The sequence below is a fragment of the Saccopteryx leptura genome, chromosome 1, assembly GCF_036850995.1.
Source record: "Saccopteryx leptura isolate mSacLep1 chromosome 1, mSacLep1_pri_phased_curated, whole genome shotgun sequence".
Lineage (NCBI taxonomy): Eukaryota > Metazoa > Chordata > Mammalia > Chiroptera > Emballonuridae > Saccopteryx > Saccopteryx leptura.
In genome coordinates, this window is record NC_089503.1 from 298723675 (window position 1) to 298748775 (window position 25101).

The 25101-nt window shown below is 41.4% G+C and overlaps 1 protein-coding gene across 4 annotated transcripts in view; it reads right to left on the minus strand.

Moving 5' to 3' along the window:
- APAF1 (apoptotic peptidase activating factor 1) overlaps positions 1-25101 on the minus strand; it is a 101648-nt gene that overhangs the window by 21102 nt on the left and 55445 nt on the right. For 3 of the 4 annotated variants that reach the window (XM_066356975.1, XM_066356959.1, XM_066356968.1), the window contains exons 17-22: positions 19159-19320; positions 14792-14920; positions 12210-12335; positions 11003-11122; positions 7965-8081; positions 3402-3527 (exon numbers count right to left, since the gene is read on the minus strand). In XM_066356975.1, coding sequence (XP_066213072.1) covers positions 3402-3527; positions 7965-8081; positions 11003-11122; positions 12210-12335; positions 14792-14920; positions 19159-19320 — 780 coding nt within the window. Of the gene's footprint in view, positions 1-3401; positions 3528-7964; positions 8082-11002; positions 11123-11376; positions 11538-12209; positions 12336-14791; positions 14921-19158; positions 19321-25101 lie in introns of those variants that run through there. The other variant, XM_066356984.1, reaches the window with a different exon arrangement.

A 25101-nucleotide genomic window follows, 5' to 3' on the forward strand; every position in this document is an offset into this window, starting at 1 on the left:
GTCAATTATACACTCAATAAAGCCGGGGTGGGGGGTGGGCAAACCTCCAATAATTATACTAAAACACCAAAAACCTAAAACAAAAACTCAGCTAATCACTTCTCGAAAATACTGACCAAGAGTTGTGTTAAGAAAGTATTCTCATTAAAATATTTTAAATGCAAACAGTATTCTGAGTGGAGCGGAAAAAGGGGATAAAACACAACTGAACTCATATTTCTAAAAATAATCCAACTTCAATCCTGAAAAAAATCCTAGAAATTATTTCTCCCTCTGGCTGAAAATATCTGATCCTTAAGCAGATCATAAAACCTATGAATTTAGCTTTTGACAGAAAAGCTACACAGTATACAATGTCTCAGTAGGATTTTATCAGATACAGTTTAGTTTTATCCATTCCAAAGCCATCTGGAGAGGAAGAAAGAAGAATATTACACCAAGTTTCACAGCTAATACACCAGTATCATGGGAGCCTACAGTAAATAAGGTTCTGTACTGAAGCCATATTTCTTTCAAACTATAAGGGATTCACAAAGACATAACATAAAAAGTATTTTTTCCAAAATAGCTTTTAATAATGTAAACCATTTTAATATTAAATTACCACCATAAAACATATACAGCTAGTGCTCGACTTACGACCACTTACATGCCAAAGCGTCCCACAGGTGAGGGCAGCAAACTGAGAGCTCAAGACTTGCATAGTGCCACAGCAGTGTAGGAAGACGGGGAGGGAGCATGGGAAGTCTGACAGTCTAAAAGAGAAGCCCAGAAGAGCCACATGACATTCCCTGGGGAGTGCAGTAGCCCAACAGGAGAGGGCAGTGGAAACTGAGTACAAGGCAACATGGCATGGCTTGGAAGGGCGAGAGCAGTCTGGGCCCCTTGCACTCTCAAAATTAGTCAGGACAAATCTACAAGAAGGAGAAACTGCTGGGAATAGAATCCAAATTGAGTAGAACAAAGATGATGGCAGCAAAGGAAAGAGAAGGTCTCAATAAACCGAGGGAAAGAGACAAAGCAAAGAGACCTCAGATGAACAGTTAACACTTCATGAAAACAACAGGAGGAGGAGCCATGGAGCTGGGAAGCTAGGAACGCTGGCCTCCCCACTCCATCAGAGTTCAGGAAGATCAATGCCTGTAAACAAGAACAAAGTTCTCATTGAATCCCAAACAAAATTACTATGAGAAAAAAGAGTCTAAAGTGCAGAATAACACTCCCACAGACATGGAAAGCAAACCAGAAAGAAGACTCTCTGGAGGAAAGGGCACCAGCACAAATAAGGGCAGGGGAACAGGGAATCCAGTGAAGGCTTCCGGACTAAATGCTGAGACCCTGCCCCTACCCCAGTTCTCTTCCCCCACTAGGCTCTAAAAACCTTAAGCTGTATCCACAAGGCCAAGACAAAAGACCTAAAGATACCGACAGCAAAGGTTCCCTATCCAAAGCGCCCTTCAGAGAAGGTCTCAGTCAACACACAAAACTTGCAATCTGCTTTTTGGGGTCTGTCTCTGGTAGCAAGTGATCACTACACTGATGAAGAGGTCTTTAAAAAAAAAGGCCAAAACAACCAATCAAAAGAAAACAGGTGAGAGCGAATAGAAACTATACAACTATACAGAAAAATTACATTTTTAGGGGGGAAAAACTTAGATGTAACTATATATATTATATCCATAGCCAATGCATGCATTTATATATATATATATCCATCCAAACTCAGAGAAGAGATGCTCTGTCATCGATGAAACAAGAGCACAGCCTGACCTGTGGTGGCGCAGTGGATCACACGTCGACCTGGAACACTGAAGTCAGCGGTTCAAAACCCTGGGCTTGCCTGATCAAGGCACATATGGGAGTTGATACTTCCTGCTCCTCCCCATTCTCTCTCCCTTTTTTTCATCTCTCTCTTTCTCTCTGTCTCTCATTCTCTTTCTCCTCTCTAAAATGAATAAATAAAATCTTAAAAATAAAAAAGAAGCAAGAACACAGTGCTCTTCAAAAGGAATAAACAATAAGAATGGACTCTCAGGCATTAAAAATATGAGTAGAAATAAAAAACTCAATGAAAGGATTGTAAGATAAAGCTAAGAACTCCCAGAAAATAAGCTAAAAAAATGAAACGTAGAAAGAAAAGAGTAAAATTAGAGAAAAATAGGCCCTGACAAGTTGTCTCAGTGGATAGAGCATTGGCCTGGCATATGGATATCCTGGATTCAATCCCCAATCAGGGCACACAAGAGAAGTGACCATCTACTTCTTTCTCCTTCCCTCTCCCCATTCTCCACCTCTTCTCCTCCTGCAGCCAGTGGCTCAATTGGTTCGAATGTTGGCTCCAGGTGCTGAGCTCAGCTGGTCCCCGTGCATCAACCTTAGGTACTAAAAATAGCTCAGCTAATTCGAGCATCAGCCCCAGACGGGTTGCTGGGTGGATCCTGGTCAGGGCACATGCAGGAGTCTATCTCACTATCTCCCTTCTTCTCACTTAAAAAAAAAAGGAAAAAGAAAAAGAAAGCCTGACCAGTGGTGGTACAGTGGTTAGAGCACAACCTCTGAGGGCCCAGGTTCAAAACCCCCACGGTTGCCAGCTTGAGCATGGGCTCACCAGCTTTTAGCATGTGATCATTTACATGATCCAATGGTCACTGGATTAAGCCCAAAGGTTACTGGCTTAGCCCAAGGTCATTGGCTTGAGCAAGGGTTCACTGGCTCAACTGAAGCCCCCTGGTCAAGGCACAGTATAAGCAATCAATGAACAATAAAGTGCCACAACTACAAGTTGATGCTTCTCATCTCTTTCCCTTCCTATCTCTCTCTCTCTCACAAAATACAAAATTTTTTTTAAATTTTTAAAGGAAAATAAAGAGATATTGCAAAAATGTGGCCGGAAGTATATTTATTGATACAAATCAAATACCAAGGCAGATGGGAGACTCACTGACTCCTTGATTTTTAGAATAAACAACCTTCTAGTAGAGGAGCATTCTAAGTCAAAATGCCTGCCTTACCCATAGAAAAATATGAAACACAAATGGGTTTCATCTAAATAAATGCATAGTGCATAATCTGAATGTCTGCCCAAAGTAATATGATGTTAAAGAAATGTTTTAAAATTCACACCACCCTGACCTGTGGTGGTGCAGGGGATAAAGCGTTGACCTGGAACACTGAGATTGCTGGTTCAAAACCCTGGGCTTGCGGGGTCAAGGCACACACGAGAAGCAACTATGAGTTAATGCTTCCTGCTCCCTACCCCCTTCTCCCGCCTTTCTCTCTCAAGTCAGTAAGTAAAATCTTTAAAAATTAAAATAAAATGCACACCAGATCTGAGCCATAATTGAAGTGTTCCTTTACTAGAGTCAGCATGACATATGTTAGGCGTTCATCCTCCCTCTCACCTGAATTGTAGAATCATCAAAGCTTGAAATGAGAGTCTTCCCATCAGCTGTGAACTGGATGTGCCGTACAGGGTTCTGGTGCCCATTTGTGGACTGGAAGATTCTGCCGTTCAGGAGTTCTAAAATCTTTAAAGTAGAAAACCACCAAAAATTAATACAAAGAAACTCAGCAAGACACAGGCCCCAAGATATTTAAAATTAGACTACAGAAGATACAGAATTTCCATCTCATAGTGTTTTCAATTTAATTAAAAACACACAAATGAATGGTACACACATCTATGTGTGCACACATACACCCTAAAACAAAACACTCTGAAAGGACCACATGTCAGTAGGAAAACAGCAGTCCTTCTGAGTACTCAACTACACAATTCATCAAGCAAGTGACAGTCTGGGCTCAGCCTTTAAAAAAGAAAATAACATTTAAGATGGATGAGAGAAACAAAAACCATCCTGGATGAAAGACAAGGCAGCTCTTTATAAAACAACACAGAGAGCCTTACCAGACAGTGGCACAGTGGATGGAGTGCTGGCCTGGGATGCGGAAGACCCAGGTTCAAAGCCCCGAGGTCACCAGCTTGAGCACGAGCTCAGCTGGCCTGAGCACGGGCTCGCTGGCTTGAGCATGGGATCATGGACATGACCATGGGCACTGGCTTGAGCCCAAGGGTCACTGACTTGAAGCCAAAGGTCACTGGTTTGAGCAGGGGGTTACTGGCTCAGTTGTAGCACCCTGGTCAAGGCACATATGGGAGGGCAGTCAATGAACAACTAAGGTGCTGCAGCAAACGATGCTTCTCATTTCTCTCCCTTCCTGTCTGTCTGTACCTGTCTGTCCCCCCCTTCCCTCTCTCTAAAAGAAAAAACACAAAAAACAACAAAAAAAACCACAGAGACAAGGTAAGATAAAGAATAATAAGGGAGACAGGTAAAGGTAAAGAGAATATGAGTAGGCTGGAAGACAGTGTACTCAGAGACTTAAAAGGGCTAATATGCCAAATGCAGAGATTAAGAAAGTAGTAAAATCTGAAATCAGGAAAAAAAAAAATGGTAACAGAACTCAAAAAATGACTGTGTCAAAAAGGTTTTTAAATGAATTCATACCCCCCAAAAAAGTAAGTATGGTTTCTTTGCCCAAATTAAAATGTATTCAAGGAAGCTTAAGGAAAATACAGATGATGCTAAAATAGGAGACTGTAGAAATTCAAACCTAACCTGAATGTCTAGAAAAAGGTTCCTTAAAAGCAAAGGGGATGGCGTGGATGAAAGTCTTTCTCAATGAAGAGGATGGACAATCTCATACTTCCTATGGGGGGAAGGCCTAACACAGTGGTTCTCAAAGTGTGCGCCAGGGCACACTGGTGTGCCCTAGAAGATTTCCAGGCGTGCCCTATGGTATGCCAGAGAAATATGTGCCTGTTGGGGACCAAAAACCAACAGGCTTTTTGGAGTTTAGATTTTTGGGGACAGAGGTGTGGGGAATTGGCTGGAAGCTGAAAGTCTGCCCAACCCCCCACCTCACTTGCCTGATTAGGTTGCAAATGGCTGTTAAGCTGTGGTGCTGGGTTGTTTACACTACCCCCCCATGTTCCCCAGAAAGACTGGAGGCAAGTTTCTTCTATCCTTTGGTGTAAAGTTAAGATGATATGTATGGTGGGGGTTTTCTGCACTCAACACTATTAAGAGTAAAAAGAGAGGAATTCTTCAATGTATTGACAAGGAAATGAGAGTGTGCCTTTCAAATATATGCCCAAACATTGAAGAAATCGCTAGGACACATCAGGCTCATGTTTCTCATAAACACAAGAATGAAAAAACTTAACACATTCGTGCTGGGACCTGCCAAATTTACTAAATCTTACTAAGAATGTATCTATATATATAAAAAGATAACTTTTTTGTTGTTTTTTTATTTTTTAATCCCTCTTTTTTACAAATTCTAAAAAGCATAACTCAAAAAATGTAACTATAAAAATGCTTTTTAATGTCAGAATAAATTTAATTTTGTATTTATTTCATTTAATTACCATAAAAGCACACTTGGACTTTATTTTTTTCTTTAATATTTGACTTAATTATTATAACATATTTCTCAGAAATTTGTATATAGTGCGCCTACAATTATTTGTAGGATTTTAAATGCACCCTGACTTCAAAATGTTTGAGAACCACTGACCTAACAGTTGAGCACAGAGGCTGAGACACGGGTTTGAATCCTAGGCTGAGACACAGGTTTGAATCCTAGCTCTGCCACTTACTGATTTTATCAAGTGTGGAAAGCAGGAATTTAGACATCTGTAAAACAGGAATCAAACCTAACATCCAAGATTTTATAATTCAGTGAGCACATCTGACATATTAAACACCTAATAAAGTGTAGCCGTCATTATTTGATGCTACAAGGCTGAATCCCATAAAACTGCCATTTTATAGGTCAAAAACAGCCTAATATAGGTAATTTCATGATTCATTTTTATGTTATCCGTATTATTTGATGACTTTGAAGGAGATAAGAGTAAGATTACCCGCAGGCAGTGTCAGGAGTGCCCTGCGTAGCACCTCCCACCCAGTCCCCATAGCCAAGTACTGCCCCTCCCCCACCACAGGGGATATGGATGAGGCACATGTGTGTTTCGTGAGTTATTTTCTTAAAACTACCTGTAAGGCTTGTGTCAAGATACTTAAATAGTAAAAACAGACAAACAAAAAGAATGTAATGCTGGCTTGGCAGCAAGAAAGAAAAGGGGAACCAAGGACCCTTTAAGAATAAATAATACCTGTATACACAGTATTATTTGAGAGATGAGACTGAGAATGAAGAGTAAGGTTCACCCAGAAATGTACAAGCACTGTGTGCTTAACAAACACTCACAGTACATTTTTTCAGAGTAATACCCCTAACTTTAAAATTAATAAATAAAATTTCAGAATAATGAAAAAAAACAAAAACACAAAGCTGTAGCTCTGAATCCATCACAACAGCCATGGCAAATGTACAATAACACTGACATCACTTTCCAAAAGCTTTCTTCTTCACTGTGTGTACAAACATAGAGTCTCCTCTTTGTAAGTCAGGATGGACTAGAGAATATTTGTGTAGCTCCTTATGAAAATGAATTCAAAGTAAAATAAATGTAGCTCTTACTACATCAAGAAATAATTAACTAATTACTACATTAAGAAATAATTCCAAAAAGCTTTCTTCAGAAAAAGTTGGGGAAGCCAGCCCCAGCCCATTGGCTCAGCAATAGAGTGTCAACCCAGCATGTGGAAGTCCCAGGTTCAATTCCCAATCAGGGCACATAGAAGTGACCATCCACTTCTCCACCCCTCCCTCACAATCTCTCTCTCTCCTCTTCTCCTCCTGCAGCCATGGCTCAAAAGGTTCAAGTAAAGTTGGCCCCAGGCGCTGAGGATGGTTCCAGGGCTTTGGCCTCAAGTACTAAAGTAGCTCAGCTGCTGAGCAACAGATCTACAGCACAGCTGGGAAGAGCATCAACCTGTAGTAGCTTGCTGAGTGGATCCCGGTCAGGGCACATGCAGGAGGAGTCTGTCTCTGCCTCTCCTCTCGTTTAATAAAAGGTTGCAGAAGCCAAAGGCCCTGGCCAGTTGGCTCAGCGATAGAGCGTTGGCCTGGCATGTGGAAGTCCCAGGTTTGATTCCCAGTCAGGGCACACAGGAGAAGCTCCCATCTGCTTCTCCACCCTTCTTCTTCTCCTTCCTCTCTATCTCTCTCTTCCCCTCCCGCAGCCAAGGCTCCATTGGAGCAAAGTTGGCTCCGGCACTGAGGACAGTTCCATGGCCTCCGCCTCAGGTGCTAAAATGGCTCTGGGGGCAATGAAGCAACGCCTCGGATGGGCAGAGCATCGCCCCCTGGTGGGCATGCTGGGTAGATCCCGGGCACATGTGGGAGTCTGTCTGACTGTCTCCCCACTTCTAACTTTGGAAAAATACAAAAAAGAAAAAAAAAAGAAAATACGCTTTTATGATGAATTTCATTTGTATTCAAATTATTTTTATCCAAAATGATTTTTATTACACTACCTTTTTGTTGTATTAACATGACTTTATTATTATTTATTTGGTGCTGTTTGATAACTTAAGAATTTCAGGCAGTGAATAGGTATACTTCTAATACCAAAAGTATATAGAACAGCAAGGGGTGGGAGAACGGGTAAGCACTGGCTGCCAGCGCTGATATTCCCCAGGAACCTTTCAGTACCAAAACAGAACTACTTATACCCCTGAAGAGCTGAGCTTCTAAGAAGAGAAAATGCTCTTTGCATAGTTAGTTGAAGCTCTGACAGTATTCGACATACTTGGAAACAGCAAAACAACTAAGGAGAGAAGGAACACAAAAAGACAAAAAGCATGAGAAACAGTTATAAAGACAATCTGAAAATATACAACCAACAGGACTGTAAGAATATCTTTAGTCTAACAGAAAAATGACTAAAGGATCCCTGCTGCATTTAGTACAGGTCTACAATGCCAGACACATCATTAATTTTAAATAAATAACTATACTACACAAAACAACTGAAGACTAGAACTGGGTACCTTGATGGCTCCATCGCTGCCTCCAAATGCAACGTACTCAAGATGCGGGCTTAAGCAGCAGCAACTGACTTGAGCTTCAGTCAGATCATCAATCTGACCTGTTTTCCCATTAATGAGCTAATGAAAAATAACACAGTTATTAGGCTGTAAGAGCAGTTTTGGTTCTTTGGAACAGACACTTCAATTGACAAAAAAATAATAATAAAATCGAGAAAATAACCAACAAGCACACCACAGGGACAACAAGCCCTTTCTTCATCTCAGCAGCTGCATCAAGCACTTCACACTTTCCTTCCACTTCACTTTTGCAGTTCAGATACGTTTTCATAAAATAAAATGAGTTTTGCCCGGGCCAGTTGGCTCAGTGGTAGAGCGCTGGCCTGCGTGTGGATGTCCTGGGTTCGATTCCCGGCCAGGGCACACAGGAGAAGCGCCCATCTGCTTCTCCACCCCACCCCTTCTCCTTCCTCTCTGTCTCCCTCTTCCCCTCCTGCAGCCAGGGCTCCATTGGAGCAAAGTTGGCCCGGGCGCTGAGGATAGCTCCATGGCTTCCGCTTCAGTTGCTTGAATGGCTCCGATTATAGCAAAGCAACACTCCAGAGGGACAGAGCATCACCCCATAGTGGGCATGCCAGGTGGATCCCGGTCAGAAGTATGTGGGAGTCTGTCTCTCTCCCTCCCCGCTTCTCACTTCAGAAAAAAACTTTAAATAATAAAAATAAAATAAAATGAGCTTTGAGAGGTTTAAAGCAGCTGCTATACCCACCACCTCAGACACATCTGTCTGATTTGTAACCCCACAGCTAACCCCACACCCTGTTTTCCATTTCATCTCAAAGCCCACTTTAACAGGGATACCATCTGTAAAAATGCACTTTTCTGATACGATTCAGGGGGTTGGTGAGACAAAACTGAGATAACATGACACAGAAAGACTAATTCTAATTAAAATGGGTATTAGGTTCACAAAAGATTAAAAATAAATAAATAAAATGGGTACTATATCCTCCAAACCATTCACGAAACAGTATAAATTAAGACTCCCTTTTTCTTTTGGGTGGAGGGGACAATGGAGAAGAACCGTAGGCATAATTTGGGTAGCTGGGCTTATAGTGCTGAGACTAAGATTACCCAATTCCATAATGTGTATGAATGCTAGTCATTATTTTTAAAATCCGACTAATAATGATGGCTTATCACTCAACTAAAATATGTGATCTAGGAAAGTATTTCTCCAGCTTAAATCAAATGTCTCTAAGTGTTACAACCTAGAAGTCTTGAATTACTTTTTAATATGAAATAAGCAGCAATCTTTGTTTCAGGTACAAGATTATAGGGTTATAGTATTTTACCCAGCATGTCCTGTTCTATTAGACATTCAAAATAAAGGCTAGACTACTGAAAGCTGAATATCTTCTCTCAAAAATCAATTTCCATATTTTTTAAAGAACTGACTAAAAAACGTGTTGTTCACATAAGTGGAACTATTATTTGTCAGTCTGACTACCCCTGAAAGTCTCCCACAATCACTGACATAGAAGAAAATGAATATTTTTATAGACAGATGACTTCTTTTTTTAGTCTCAGTTATGACAACTGGTAAAGAAAGGCTGCACAAGTTTGGTGAAAGTAATACAAGCATGAGGACACTGAACCTGACAAGAAAACGGCAGTGGAAAACGTCCCTAGTGGAAGAATCAGTCGCTAAAAATCAGTAATGAGCAATTCACACTCAAGCCCACACTCAATATATTAAGAATGACCATAAAACTCATCAACTCTAGCACAACCATATCGAGGGGTGTCTCACAGCTTGGCCCTGACCCCCACAGTAGACCAGGACAAACGACCATGTGTCATAGGCGATTTACTCCCAGGTATTAGACTCCTCCTCGACCGTTTAACAGCTCACAGACTTCTGAGATGAGCAGGACCTTACAGATGAAGAGTGAGGCCCAGAGAAGTGATGCAGATCACTCAACAGCACAGACTTCTGAGATGAGCAGAACCTTACAGATGAAGAGTGAGGCCCAGAGAAGTGATGCAGATCACTCAACAGCACAGAAGCAGCCGATGAGAACGCTGGAGCCTGCACCTGGGTCTCGGGAGCCGAGTGCCTGCTCCCGGCACACCAAGCTGCACTGCGCGGCCGCTCTCCCTCTTACCCTCAATACCCACGCCCCTCCGTCTCTCCTCCTCTCTACTGCTTCTCTCTTCTTCTACCGCGGCCTCACTATCTCCTCCCACTCTCCCACATTCCTTGCTCCCTGTCCTATGCCCCAGTGATCCTTAAGGCATCTGCTCTGTGTTACCACCACTCAGAACTCCGTCAGTCCTCTGCCACTGGACCGGAACCCGGGCGCCTGTCCTCTTCAGCCCATCAATAAACGCCCTCCTCTCACGTGTTCCACTCTTTGTTGAGGGGCAGGGTCTAGCCTACAACAGTTTGGGTCCCTAAATGATATAGAGCCTTTTCAATTTTACCTCAAAAATCTTTTCCTTCTCAGAGAACATAAGAAGCATTCAAGAAATATTTCCTGAACAAATGTGTGAGTACATGAATAGACAGGCAGGTGTATTTCAGTAGGTGAAGCCCAGCTCCTTCCACCTCAGTTCCACTTCCTCACTTCGGGTGAGTTCTGTTCTTGCAAACAGCCTGTCATCACTTTCCTGCCTTAACGCTTCCACTGGCATGCCCATCCGCCTGCCCACTCCGACAGACATGTCTAAATCACTACTGTGCACAAGTTCAAGTTTCTCCTCATGATATCCTAGACTCCATGCAAACCAAGGAATGTGATCACTGACACCAACCAGGAGGAATGAGGTGAGACAAGGTATCACCTTTTTATTTCTAAATACTAGCCTATCTGAGCCTCAGCTCAAGACCTACATTCTTATTCAACTGATACCCACTGATATCTGTTGGACACTCTACAAGTGTGCCTATTCCCAAGTCCAAAAGCAAACAAGAAAAGTTGTGAATGGAGAATGCAATCAAAACAATTTTTCAAATGGTTTTCCTAATAAATACTCACTTGCAGACATCTTCTATTGTCAACTGCAAGAACCATCACTTCGTCTTCTTGAAATACAACATCTATTTCTTGCTTTAACACGATAGCAGAGTTTTCACATACTTTCTTTGTCTCCCAGAGCTGATCAAGAGATTTAAAACAAAATAAGATTACTGTAGCCTCCAAAATATTATAAAGACAAGTCCTAGCAAGAGACAAACCAAGCTTCACACTCAAAATGCCTATGATGCTAATAACTGTTCAGTTATTAGATTAGAATTCAACAATAAATATTTATTAATTACGTGCTATAGTAAGAGGCAGTTAGTATTAAAAGTAATGGGTATGAGAGCCAAAATGCCTTAGTATGACTTCTAGCTGTACCTGCACTTTTGGGCAGATGACTTCCCCCAGGGACAAGGACCTTCTGCTGGTTCTCAAACTGCTTGATGTCAAGATCAGGTGCCTGCCAGAATGTAAACCCACCGCATTTCGATACACACTGCTAACAGTGTACCTGGTGATGAAGTTGATTTTTTTTTTTTAACATGACTTCCTAATGAAAGAAGCAGGGAAGTGATTTACATTCTGGCTCAAGCTTATTGAGACCAGCACTTTAAGCAGCACCGACTTAAACCTTTTTTGTTTTCCTCAGCTACAGAAGAACTGCTGTGAGGATTAGCAAATACTGGCACAGCACTTTGTACAACATCAGAGATATAGTAAACACTAAATCCATGTTGGCTATAATTTGTACAAAACACTGCATTAGACGCAACAGGGACAAACCAGGGTTCCTGGCCTCAACAAGTTTATGATTTAAAATGTGTAAACATGTTTACCTGAAACCTATGTACTCTTATTGATCAATGTCACCCCAATAAATTTTTCTAAATAAAATTAATAAATAAGTTTTATTATTAGACCCCCCCCAAATAATAAAATAAAAATGGTCGTTCGTCCCCCACCGGGGTCGCGACCCACAGGTTGAGAACCGCTGGTTTAATCACTGGAGTTATCCATCTGGTCCATGGTAATACTCAATGAACATGTTTAAATGAATGAGACTTTTACAGTCCATATGACAGCACTTTTCAAGAGTAAATACTAATCTAGTAGTTTCCTATTTTACTTCCCCCGACACTGTGCATTAATTTCTTAGTTTGTAGGAGGCTTACCTTACTTACCATCAGTAAATGTTTAAAATTAAAATCTCAATATTTCTCACCCTGATTGTCTGGTCATCAGAAGATGTCAAAAATGATGATCCGTCAGGAGAAAACATCACACAATGAACCCAACTTAAATGTCCTCTGCAATCAGCTACTTTTAAACCGGAATCCATATTCCACAACTACAGAATAAACACAACATATAGGAAATCATGTTCTTAAGCATTTTACATAGGTACACTAAATGACTTGTATAGATTATTCATTGTATCATTATTTTTAATAGTAAAAAACTGGAAACAACTAAAATGACCATCAATATGACCAACTGAATACATCTATCATACATATAATGGAATACTATGAGGCCATAAAATGTAATTAGAAAAACACCCTGATACTGACTAGTCTCTGGGCAATATTGTTTACAATAAAAGAAGAGTATATATATTTCTGCAAAAGTGTATGTGTGTATATATATATATATATATATATATATATATGGATACAAATGTGGAGGTAGATAAATAATACATATAAATACCTGCATATATATATATATCCATAAAGAAACATTGAAATGTTAAACTAAAACCAAAATGGTTACCAATGGGCAGGGGTGGAAAACAGTGGAGGAGAGGGGATAGTGATGAAAGCCAGATGTCTCTGAATATGACTTATTATAAGGTTTTGATTTAGAATCATGTAAATATTTTGTGTATTATTTAAAAATCAATTAAAAAATAGATGAACACAAGAAGCTTCCATATTCAGTTTATATTCCACTGTCATCTAATCCTCATTTCAAATGATTGCAAAACCCTGTAAATGATGAATGTACTAATTGTACATGTACACCCTTCTCCTGTTATTCATGCTTATGACAAACTGTCAGTGTCTGCCACCAGCCTGGCTGCATTGTATCCTAAGTCCTGCTATAAATTACTCAAATCTATTCCAGTCTAATGAAGTACCATATGTGCCTGAGTTCCTCTCATTACACTCTGAATTACAGACCTACTTTATGATTTCAGAATTAGCACGGACAAACAAGTACTTCATCACATGCCCAATGGTTTTCAATCAGTGAGTTCTATGGCTACAAATTAATTACATGGAATTTCCTCCGCCTTATCTCTAGAGTCCAAGGTGGGAAATACAGAGCTAAAGTACAGACACCAAAGTAGTTCCACTAACTAAAAAATCTCCCTGACTGCAAATCCTTCCTTCTCCTCCCTTCTGCACGCCCCCCATCATTTCTTTGTCACCCACAGCCTCCGAAACCAAGTCCCCCCACTTCAAGAAGAAAGGCGATGTTTCTTGGAGCTTTCTAAGTATAGGGTAAAGATTTTAGAAGTGACAGGAAAGGCAGAAAGAGGGGTGTGCTCCTCAATACCTCCTAAAAATCCTGGCAAAAGCCAGAAAGGGGACATTTCCAACCACACCCATCTGGAGGATCTACAGGTAAGGTGCAAGATGTCCTAGCACTGACTCTTTCCATCCAAAGCCCCTGCCAAAGACAACACAGCCCAAAGCACCCTACTCTTCCCACTGTTTCAAACAGAACTGAAATGTGTTCACACTCACTGCCTCTGCTTCCAATGGAATGCTTCTTGGCAGCGAAATTCTTCAGTGCTAGCTACAGTGCTGTACTTAGAATTAGGAGGAGCTTACAGAGCTCATCCAGTCTCATTTTACCTGTGTCTCCACACTGATGGCCTATAGCTCAGCAAGCCCTCTCCCTCACCCACCCACACACACCTTCATAGTAAGGGGTAAGGCTGACAGACTCACTAAAAATTGCTGAAATAAGACCAGAACACTGGCAAAGTGCTTGCAGTAGTCAAGCTTCCTGTGAAAACAGCCTGTGAACCATGTGAATTTCCCTATTTTCCAGATAAAGACCCACCCCCTTTTTCTTGGGCTGTAATAACAAGGGGCTTCAATTCCAACCAAGAAGTGAGTAGTGACAAAGCTTGGAAAACAAATCCATCTTTGGAAGAAAAATATCAGGAAATTCACTGCTTTCTTAAAAAAACTAATATAGCAATTCACTGGGTGGGATTCTTTCAGAGCCAGTGAGGTACAGAGGCTAACTATAAAATCCATCAGGTAAGTGCTAAATTATAAATATAAACAAGTAACTTATAAGAGTCATTTTATTCATTAGTGCTTAGCAATGAGCATCCTAGGTTAACCAATTCCAAATCTGATCTCCAGCTTATCCTCAATGATCTTAGAAATCTGAACTGGACTCATTTCTTATCATTTCTTTTACAGAAGAGTCTACACCTATATTGTTTAAGAGACACCATGATTCTGTTTAGGTAACCAGTGGTCATTCCATTGTTTCCTCAGACTGCAGCACATACCCGTCACCCAACAAATACTGGGTGAATGACACCAGCATCCCAGCACGATCTGTCATACTGTCAAATCAAGTCTGTAACCACTACTAGATAAAGCTGGCTATATATGTAGTTTAATATCCTAAAGCTTTAAGTCATCACATTATAAAGAAAACACTATGTAATTACCCAAGCAAACATCCTCAGCAGTTAAGGGTTGAAGCACTGCATTCTTGATCATCCTTGTACCTCTGGAGACCCAGACTCACAGAGTAAGCTCAACTACTCACCTCCACACAGTTGTGGGACAAGGCCACCACTGCCAAATGGTGATGGGGGGAGAAGTCACAGTACTGGATGGTGCTGTGATGGTTTGTATGGATTTCTGCCAACAGACCACTGGTATGAATATCAAAAAGCTGTCAACATAAAACAGAGATGTTTATGGAAGTGAAATATTTTTTAAATCAGCTATATCCAAACTGAATCTAAATTTATTTCTAAAAGAATATTCTCCCACTTCAAGATATAAATCCTGCAATTATAATTACTGACAATTGGCATATTATCGACAGTCATAGGTAAGATATAAATCAATATACATATTGTTAAAATAGCACTCATCTTGAAATGTTTCCTATACAAATATCTATCACAGATAATATCTCAACCTGACCCAAAGAAATAAAACCCCTGTGAATAAATGAAGGGAGTAGCCAAATTAACATATGGAGCAGTTCTCTCTAATGCTTATTTATTCAAAAGAGAAAATAGATCATCAAAAATGAAAATGATCAGAATAATATAGAGCAGAGGCTTGCTAAAATGAAATTAGTTCAATCATTTCTAGTCCTCTCCAGAGCTGCCAAATTACTCCATTACAATCACTTTCCCATTTTTGAACCAAAAAAGAGCTATATTTGAGTAATTCAAGCTTTGTTTCAACTTCTAAAAGATTTTAAAAGGCTTGAATATACTCTTCCAAAACTTTTTTCCCAATAATATAAACATTCATACCAACATACAGTATAGTGATTTAAGACCAAGGCAGTCTTAATGGGGGGGGGGGGGTGCAGGGAGGGTTGGGCAGAGCCATGAAAATGCCCTGTGAATGCACAGCTCTGCAAGCACACACAGACGGTGAGCACACAGCGTCAGGGCCAACAACAAAGCACAGAGATTCATACTCAACATGCTTTCCAGGACAGGTCGTTCTTAAAGATTAGTGGCTGAGAGTGATAGCGGAAACTTGGCAAATATGAGAGAGGCAGCTGTCCCAGTTATTGGGCAGCAAAAAGAAAATACCTAACAATAGGAGTGAACTAAAACACAAAGAAGTAGGAAAGGAATAGGAGGAGGCGAATGGAGAGACCAGAAGTAAGAAATACAGAGCTCTGTGTATTTAAGGGTGATCTTAGGGTAGCTTTATTTTAGCAGGTAAAATAAGCAGCTGGCCTCAAATTTTAAAAGGCATTTCATGCAAAATAAAACCATTTTCTTCTCTCACTACATCTTTTAAAATGTTCAAATTCTGCTCAACACCATTAGTCATCAGGGAAATGCAAATCAAACTACAATGGGATACCACTTTACACCTAATAGGGTGATTATAATATAATTAAGGAAGATAACAAGTGTTGACAAGGATGTGGAGAAACTGCAGCTCTTGTACATTGCCACTGGGAATATAAAATGGTTCGGATGCTGTGGAAAAATGTGGTGGTTCCTCAAAAAACTAAATACAGACTTGCCATATGACCCTGCAATTCTATCCCCAGGTACATACACAAAACAGGTGAAACAGAAGCCCAAATAGATCCTTCCTTGCACACCAATGTTCATTGCAGTATTACTCACAATAGTCAAAAGGAAAAAGCATCCCAAATGTCCATCAAGAGATGAAAGGATAAACAAACTGTAGCGTATCCATTTAATGGAATATTATGTAGCCATAAAAGTCCTGATACAGGCTGACCAGGTGGTGGCACAGTGTAAAGAGCATCGGCCTGGGATGTAGAGGACCCAGGTTCAAAACCCCAAGGTTACCAGCTTGAGCACGGGCTATTCTGGCATGAGCGCAGGGTAGCTGGCTTGAGTGTGAGATCCTAGACATGACCCTTATGGTCACTGGCTTGAGCCCAAGGGTCGCTGGCTTGAAGCCCAAGGTCGCTGGCTTGAGCAAGGGATCACTGGATCAACAAAGCACACATGAGAAAGCAATCAATGAACAACTAAGGTGCTGCAACAAATAATTGATGCTTCTCATCTCTCTCCCTGCCTGTCCCTCTCTCTGTCTCTCTCTCACACACAAAAAATCTGATACATGCTCCAATATGAATGAGCCTTGAAAATGGTGTGCTAAATGAAATCAGCCAGACACAAAAATTCCACTATTTTATGATTCCACTTACATGAAATATCTAAAATAGGCAAATTCATAGATTAGATTAGAGTTCACTAGGGGTTCTGGAGAGAAGGGGATGTGGAGATTTCACTTACTAGTTACAGAGTTTCTGTTTGGGATGACACATAGGTGTTGGCAAAAAGAAATAAAAGATTTGGCAATGGTGGTAATAGTTGTATAACACTGTTAATATAATTAATGCCACTAAAGTATACATTTATTAAAGTGGCAAATTTTACATCTATATATTTTACAGCAAATTTTTTTTTTTTAATTCCATGAGAAGAAGGAAGGCAGAGAGACCGACTCCCACATGCACCCCAACCAGGATCCACCCAGCAAGCCCACTAGAGGGCCATGCTCTGCCCATCTGGAGCATTGCTCCGTTGCTCAGCAACCACGCTCTTCTTAGCACCTGAAGTGGAGGCCATGGATCCATCCTCAGTGCCCGGGGCCAACTCACTCCAATTGAGCCATGGCTGATGGAGGGGAAGAAAGAGAGAGAAAAAGCAAGAGGGGGAGGGGTAAGAAGCAGATGGGCGCTTCTCCTGTGTGCCCTAACCAGGAATCTAATCCAGGATTTCTAGACACCAGGCCAACACTGTGCTACTGAGCCAACCAGCCAGGGCCAAAAATATATTTTTAATCTTCAAATCCTGTGAATGAAGTGGTTCCTTTTCTGTTCTTACAGTCCTTTACAAATTTAAGACAAAAGAAGATATTTTTCTTTCGTTTTCTGATAAAGAGGTATAAGCCTATAAGTAACCAAGATCTAAAAATCATAGGTACTAGGTCAATAACAATAACATAACAGTCCCTCAGTGAGGTGTTTTTTTTTTTTTGTATTTTTCTGAAGCTGGAAACGGGGAGGCAGTCAGACAGACTCCCGCATTCGCCCGACCGGGATCCACCCGGCATGCCCACCAGGGGACGATGCTCTGCCCATCCGGGGCGTCGCTCTGTTGCGACCAGAGCCACTCTAGCGCCTGAGGCAGAGGCCATGGAGCCATCCCCAGCGCCCAGGCCATCTTTGCTCCAATGGAGCCTTGGCTGCGGGAGGGGAAGAGACAGAGAGGAAGGAGAGGGGGAGGGGTGGAGAAGCAGATGGGCGCTTCTCCTGTGTGCCCTGGCCAGGAATCGAACCCGGGACTCCTGCACGCCAGGCCAAGCTCTACCACTGAGCCAACCGGCCAGGGCCCTCAGTGAGTTTTTATATAACTATATGGTATACCTCAATTGGGTTCTTTAAAATATATCTGGGGTAGGGGGGGAACAGGAAGAGGCTGGTATAAGAATACATACTTTCAGTTATAAGATGAAAAAGGTTTGAGGATCTAAGGATTACACGGTGTCTGTAGCTATGAACACTGTATTGCATAATTGAAATTTGCAAAGAAAGTAGAACTTAAACGCAGTTGTGTTAATTAACTCAATCGGGAATCCTTTTATAATGCATACATATTTCATATCTTACAATTTTATTTGTCAATTATATCTCAGTAAAGCTAAACATAAAACTGTAATATCTCTTATTTAAGTCTTTTATAATTACTGTTAGGATGGAATGTCACTGAGACATAAATCAGAAAACCTGGCTCTCCAAATCATGATGTAACTTTGACAAAATTACTTGCCTGCTCTGAACTTCAGGTACCTCATTATTATTATAGGGCTACTGCAACCTTCTCTGCCCCTTGGATATTTATATCAAAAGAAATTATACACAAAAGCATTCTAAATACTACAAATTTGAAAAAGGAGAAAGGCATTTCCTTTTTTACTTCCTTATTTACTTCATAGAAATCTCACAATCATCTTCAGTCACATATTTCCTGCTTATCAGTCCCAAAATAATAAAATTTCAGGAGTAAGAAAGCACTTTGAAAATCACCTAAACCAATGTATTCAAATTGTAAAATGACAACAAAAAAGCGATAAAGAAAGTATTCCACATTCTTCATAAATCTGAGAAACACTGGATTAAACGGCATAAGTTGTTTCTGCAGGCCTTAAATACGCTAGTACACAGCACACCTCCAATGTGGGAATCAATGCACACCACTTCCCAAACCCTAGGGCCATGGAGAGCTTCTCCCATAAGGCCTAGCGATACCCCAACAGCATCACTCTTAGAACTAAAGGAGGTTAGGGAGCTGGTTCCAAATCACAGAGCAAGGCTTTATTTATATCAACAGAAATTTTCATTTTCTTTAAATTAGACTAAGTGTGGCTTTTTAAAATACTAGTACTTACTAAGATTTTATGTTTTGCTGCCACCATGATCCTAGAACCATCGGAAGACCACGAACAACACTTCACTATCACTTCCATATCCTCTTGAGGCTCCTCGGAAGTCAGGAAGAACCGCTTCACATTAATACTTTTCGTCTCGTTTGCTGATTTCACACCCCAAAGCTGTAAAGCATAAAAAAATTTTAAATAATAATTAAGTTTGTTTTCATCTCAAATCACACCTCTAGAATTCCACCTGGATTAAATATCCCACAAGTTATTCTCTTTACCTAATGAATTATTCTTACTTATGTGTGACATTTTTATAAAACTTTTAAATTAAGAACTCCAGTTTCATTCAGTACATTCCTAAAAGAAAACAACTAGAAACTGCCTGAAATGCAGAATGCAGAACTAAATAAAATGTCGAAGAGCCTTGCCTGGATGTGGAAGCAGCTCGGTGCTGACAGTAAGGACGAGCGTGCAGGTGAGACAGACTCACAACTTGCCGCTGCTGCCCTCTGCTGTGCCACGCGTGAAGTGTGCTTCGCATCTCCTGCAGCACAGCATGGGCAGTTTCGGGGCCCAGTCCAAGCAGGCTATAACCCAGCAGAGCACCCAAAATGAGGCTACTGAAAGGAAGCAAGACACTGTATGTGTCTGGCAGGGCTCTGAAACAACTGGATCCTGAAGAATAGGATACAAAAGACTAACCTGCCTGACCTGTGGTGGTGCAGTGGATAAAGCGTCAGCATGGAACACTGAGGTCGCCGGTTTGAAACCCTGGGCTTACCTGGCCAAAGCACATATGGGAGTTGATGCTTCCTGCTCCTCCCCACCCCTTTTTTTTTCTCTCTCTCTCTCTCCCCCCCCCACCTCTAAAATAAAAATAAATAAATAAAAAGACTAAACCCATGAAGAGCCAATGAACAGCACAAAAGACAAAAGGCCCTTGAGAAAACCCATCTTTACTCCCTGGGTTTTGAGCAGCGTCCCAGCCTCACAGAGTGACAATGGCTGCCATGCCCAGAGCAAGGGTTGGCCAAGGAGAAGGACAAAAGAAAAAGTTGCTTTTCAGGTTTAACTCAACTTTCAAAGCAAAACTCAAGGTAAAAGCTGATTTTTCTAGCCAGGCACATTTTTAAATCTCTCTCGAGCTGAGCAAAGTATTACATACACTAAGAAATATGGCCAAAACAAACCTCTCCCCTTGCAATTACTGGGGGTAAACTGGACAAAGCATAAAAGACATCAGAGACTAAAATAGTTTTTCTTGACACCAAAGAGAAAAAATAATCTAAATATAAATGCCAGAAACTTCAATCCCATCAACCATAATATATGAGAAATCACAGTCTCCTTCATAATATGAAAAACAAAACAACTACGCTTGGATTTAAGAAAGGAAAGGAAAACTAACACAACTCAATTTTATTCCGTTTGTCTCAACCACATCTTCCGCCTCTGGACCTGACTACAGCTCCGTCCAGGAAGTGATGCAAGTCTACAGATTGAGGGACCAAGTCAATACCAGAGTCTTGTTCTGAGCAAGTCACTGCACTGTGTTTAGGGACCATATGTACCCTGACCCTTATGTGGTTTAAATGGCAATTTTTAAATAAAACTCACACTTTGAAATGGTTTATCATCTGGGCATAAAAAACACACATGACACTGTTAACAAACTGCTTAGAAGATTACAGAGTCAGTTGGAACAGGAAATAGTTTCACCATTCTTCATCCTCTCAGAAGGTAAAAGCTTTAGAAGACTGTGACCTTGAAATGCTGTTATCCAACAGCATTTTGCAAGACCACTGCTTACTATGCATCACTATATCAGTGCAAACCAGCCCACACAGAGGCTTAATAGCACTCTGGGAAAGCTGCCACCACAGGGCAGTTCTCACCGAGACTGCAGTAATGTCTTTCCCCTGCTGCTAGTGCTCTGTGCTATACACCAGTGGTCCCCAACCCCCAGGCCGCGGATTGGTACCGGTCCATGGGCCATTTGGTACCGGTCCACAGAGAAAGAATAAATAACTTACATTATTTCCGTTTTATTTATATGTAAGTCTGAACGATGTTTTATTTTTTAAAATGACCAGATTCCCTCTGTTACATCTGTCTAAGACTCACTCTTGACACTTCACGTGACACATTTATCTGTCCCACCCTAAAGGCCGGTCCGTGAAAATATTTTCTGACATTAAACCGGTCTGTGGCCTAACAAAGGTTGGGGACCACTGCTCTACACCACATTTTGATACACATGAAATCAAAAACCTGTCCCTGAAAACTTATAAAAGTTTTTGAGCTAGAGAAGTCTTAATTTGATTTGAAGGGACAGGGCAACGGTTTATCATCTTGAACACATTATAACCACTGTGCTAGCCACTTTGAGAACATCAATAAATCAGATACAGACACCATTCGAAGGAGTTTGCAGGCCAGCACAGGAGCTGAGACAAGCACATAAATGGCTTTCACACCAGATACGTCAGATGTGTCATTTGAGAGGCAGACATGGCAGGCACCACAGGAGTGCTGCACCCGAGCTGTGGGCCTGAGGAACACTCCTGCAGAGGTGGCCGCCTCGCTTTCACCCCTGAAGATTAGCCTACTTCACACCACCTCGAGATGGACAGAATTTCAACACCAACGAGCAAGGAGGAAAAGTCTAGGGCCTAGAGTTTAGGCTAAAGCATCAAATGAGCTAAAGTACAAAATAGGAAAGCACAGACGATGAGGAGCAGAGACAGAGTCTGGGTGCAGCTGCAGGTGCCGCATACTTCCCCAACGAGCACTGCTGCAGACCCTCACCATGCGGGGCTGTCTGCTCACTTACCTTCCTCCCCACTGGATACTCAACAAGTGCAGGCCAGGAATTATACTTTTTCTGTTTGTGCTTAAAACCCAAATACCTAGTACATAGTAAGTGATCAATAAATGCATTTAAAGTGGAAAGACAGATTATTCCCATGCTTCAAGCACAGGTAAATAGACAACAGCATCCCTGAAAGAAATAGGGTTCAGGTTTAAGCTGCAGATACAGCACACATTCATCTCCGCACCCTTCCAAACCCATATAAAACAATAGTAGAGAGAACTGTTCTCGAGGCATAATCCAAGACGTGAAGGAGGAGGAAAGGGAAACAGCAACAAAACTGTAAATGCTAAAAAGCAGAAAGACAAGTGATAAGGAGATCCCTAAAATTGAATCCTGAGCGTGCAGTGGACAAAGCCAACGAAGCAGCCCAATGCACCCCACTCCTAAAATGCTCAGGAACTGCTGCGCCTGGTGCCTTCTGGTACAGGTGGAGTTAAATCAGGAGGAATCGGGCCCTGGCCGGTTGGCTCAGCGGTAGAGCGTTGGCCTGGTGTGCGGGAGACCCGGGTTCGATTCTTGGCCAGGGCACATAGGAGAGGCGCCCATTTGCTTCTCCACCCCCCCTCCTTCCTCTCTGTCTCTCTCTTCCCCTCCCGCAGCCGAGGCTCCATTGGAGCAAAGATGGCCCGGGCGCTGGGGATGGCTCCTTGGCCTCTGCCCCAGGCGCTAGAGTGGCTCTGGTCGCGGCAGAGCGACACCCCAGAGGGGCAGAGCATCGCCCCCTGGTGGGCAGAGCGTCGCCCCTGGTGGGCGTGCCGGGTGGATCCCAGTCGGGCGCATGCGGGAGTCTGTCTGTCTCTCCCCGTTTCCAGCTTCAGAAAAATACAAAAAAAAAAAAAAAAAAATCTGGAGAAATCATTGTAAGTCCCTTAAATCCCCTTCTCTTCTATACAACCCAGGTTGCTGTGTCTCAATTCTGGCTGAAGAATAAAGGGATATTCCATCCAACACAACAGAGAGCAGGGTCACCATTCTGAAAACAGGGAAACTAGGAAAAAGTCTATTCCACATGCTGAGAGTTCTGCTTAGACATCTTTGCAAAACTTGCCAGCCACACTCATACCTCACAGGTAGAAGACTGAAGATTTTCTCTGCATACTCCACCAGATAAACACAAAAGACCTACAGAGACTGACATTAGGAGTTCACCATCAAAAAATGGCAAACAGGTAACCCTACAGATAAACCCACAATAAAATTCACAATTTCCTATCCATTTTTTGGTGATGCACTTCCAAATAAAGCAGAATATCGAAGGATCAGGCAAGTGAGATGTATCTCTAAAATGAAGACAGAAACCAAAACTAACAAACAGAGAGAATAGCAACTATATGAAAATATGAAAACTTCAGAAAAACTATTAATACCCACAAAAAGATAAAAGATATTGTATCCATGAAACTAAAATAGGATAATATTAAAAAGGAAACTGATCATAATAGTGGGTACTTAAAAAATACGACAGCATAAATTAAAAACTCAATAGAAGGAATTGGAAAATAAAGCTAAAGAAATCTTCCAGCCTGACCAGGTAGTGGCGCAGTGGATAGAGTGTCGGACTGGGATGCGGAGGACCCAGGTTCAAGACCCCGAGGTCACCAGCTTGAGTGCGGGCATATCTCGTTTGAGCAAAGCTCACCAGCTTGGACCCAAGGTTGCTGGCTTGAGCAAGGGGTTACTCAGTCTGCTAAAGGCCCGCGGTCAAGGCACATATGAGAGAGCAATCAATGAACAACTAAGGTGTCACAACGAAAAACTGATGATTGATACTTCTCATCTCTCTCCGTTCCTGTCTGTCCGTCCCTATCTATCCCCCTCTCTCTCTGTCTCAAAAAAAGAAAAAGACAGAAAAAAATATAAGAAAACATCTGAAACAAATAGACAAATAGACATTCCAGAAAGAGAAAGTAGTGAAGAATAAATCAAATAATTTAGAGGATATCTCCAAAACTGGAGTTTTCTAATTGAAAGAAGCCACCAAGTGCCACACACAATAAATGAAGACAAATCCAAACCAAGGCATGTTATCATAACATTTTAAAAAAGAAAAAATACTGGAGATAAAGAGATCTTAAAAATTTCAATATAGGAAAATAGATCATATATCAATCAGAATGGCTTCAATGTATCAGGATGGGACTTTGGAAGCTAGGCTACAAGGAAGCCATGTCTCGAAACTTCTAAGGAAAAGTTATTTACCACCTAGAATTCTATATGCAAACAAAAATATCAATCAAGTATGAAGCTACAACAAAGACATTTTCAGATAGGTAAGGTCTTAACAACTGATATCCAATTCTTTCTTAGGAAGATAGGGGAGTTCTCCACCAAACTGAGAGAATAAACCAAGAAAGGAAATAAGAAATCCAGGGAAAAAAGGGTTTCAACTCAAGAGAAAAATGACAGGAATTCCTAGGACAGTAAAGGGAGATTCCAGAGGGCAGCTGGACACCAATCAGAATGGAGTAAGACAGATTCCTTCAAGAAAGTTACTTCTGCCTGACCAGGCGGTGGCGCAGTGGATAGAGCATCGGACTGGGATGCGGAGGACCCAGGTTCGAGACCCCGAGGTCGCCAGCTTGAGCGCAGGCTCATCTGCCTTGAGCAAAAATGCTCATCAGCTTGGACCTAAGGTCACTGGCTCAAGCAAGGGGTTATTCGGTCTGCTGAAGGCCCACAGTCAAGGCACATATGAGAAAGCAATCAATGAACAACTAAGGTCTCACAACGAAAAACTGATGATTGATGCTTCTCATCTCTCTCTGTTCCTGTCTGCCTGTCCCTATCTATCTCTCTCTCTGTCCCTGTAAAAAAATAAAAATAAATAAAAAGAAAGTTACTTCTAAGAAAAGAAAAATTTTCAAATTCCTGGTAAACCTGAGTGAGATAAGAAGTAATTTTTAGACAAGAGCTAGTTTGACGATAACTAGTGATAAGCACATTAAAAAAATAAGCAAATGAAAAAACGAAACCACAACGCTAAATGTTCTATACATTTAATCCCAAAGTAAACAAAAAGTTGTAGGGTAGGAGAAAAGAAAAAACATTCATCATATACCACATGGCACAACTGTGAT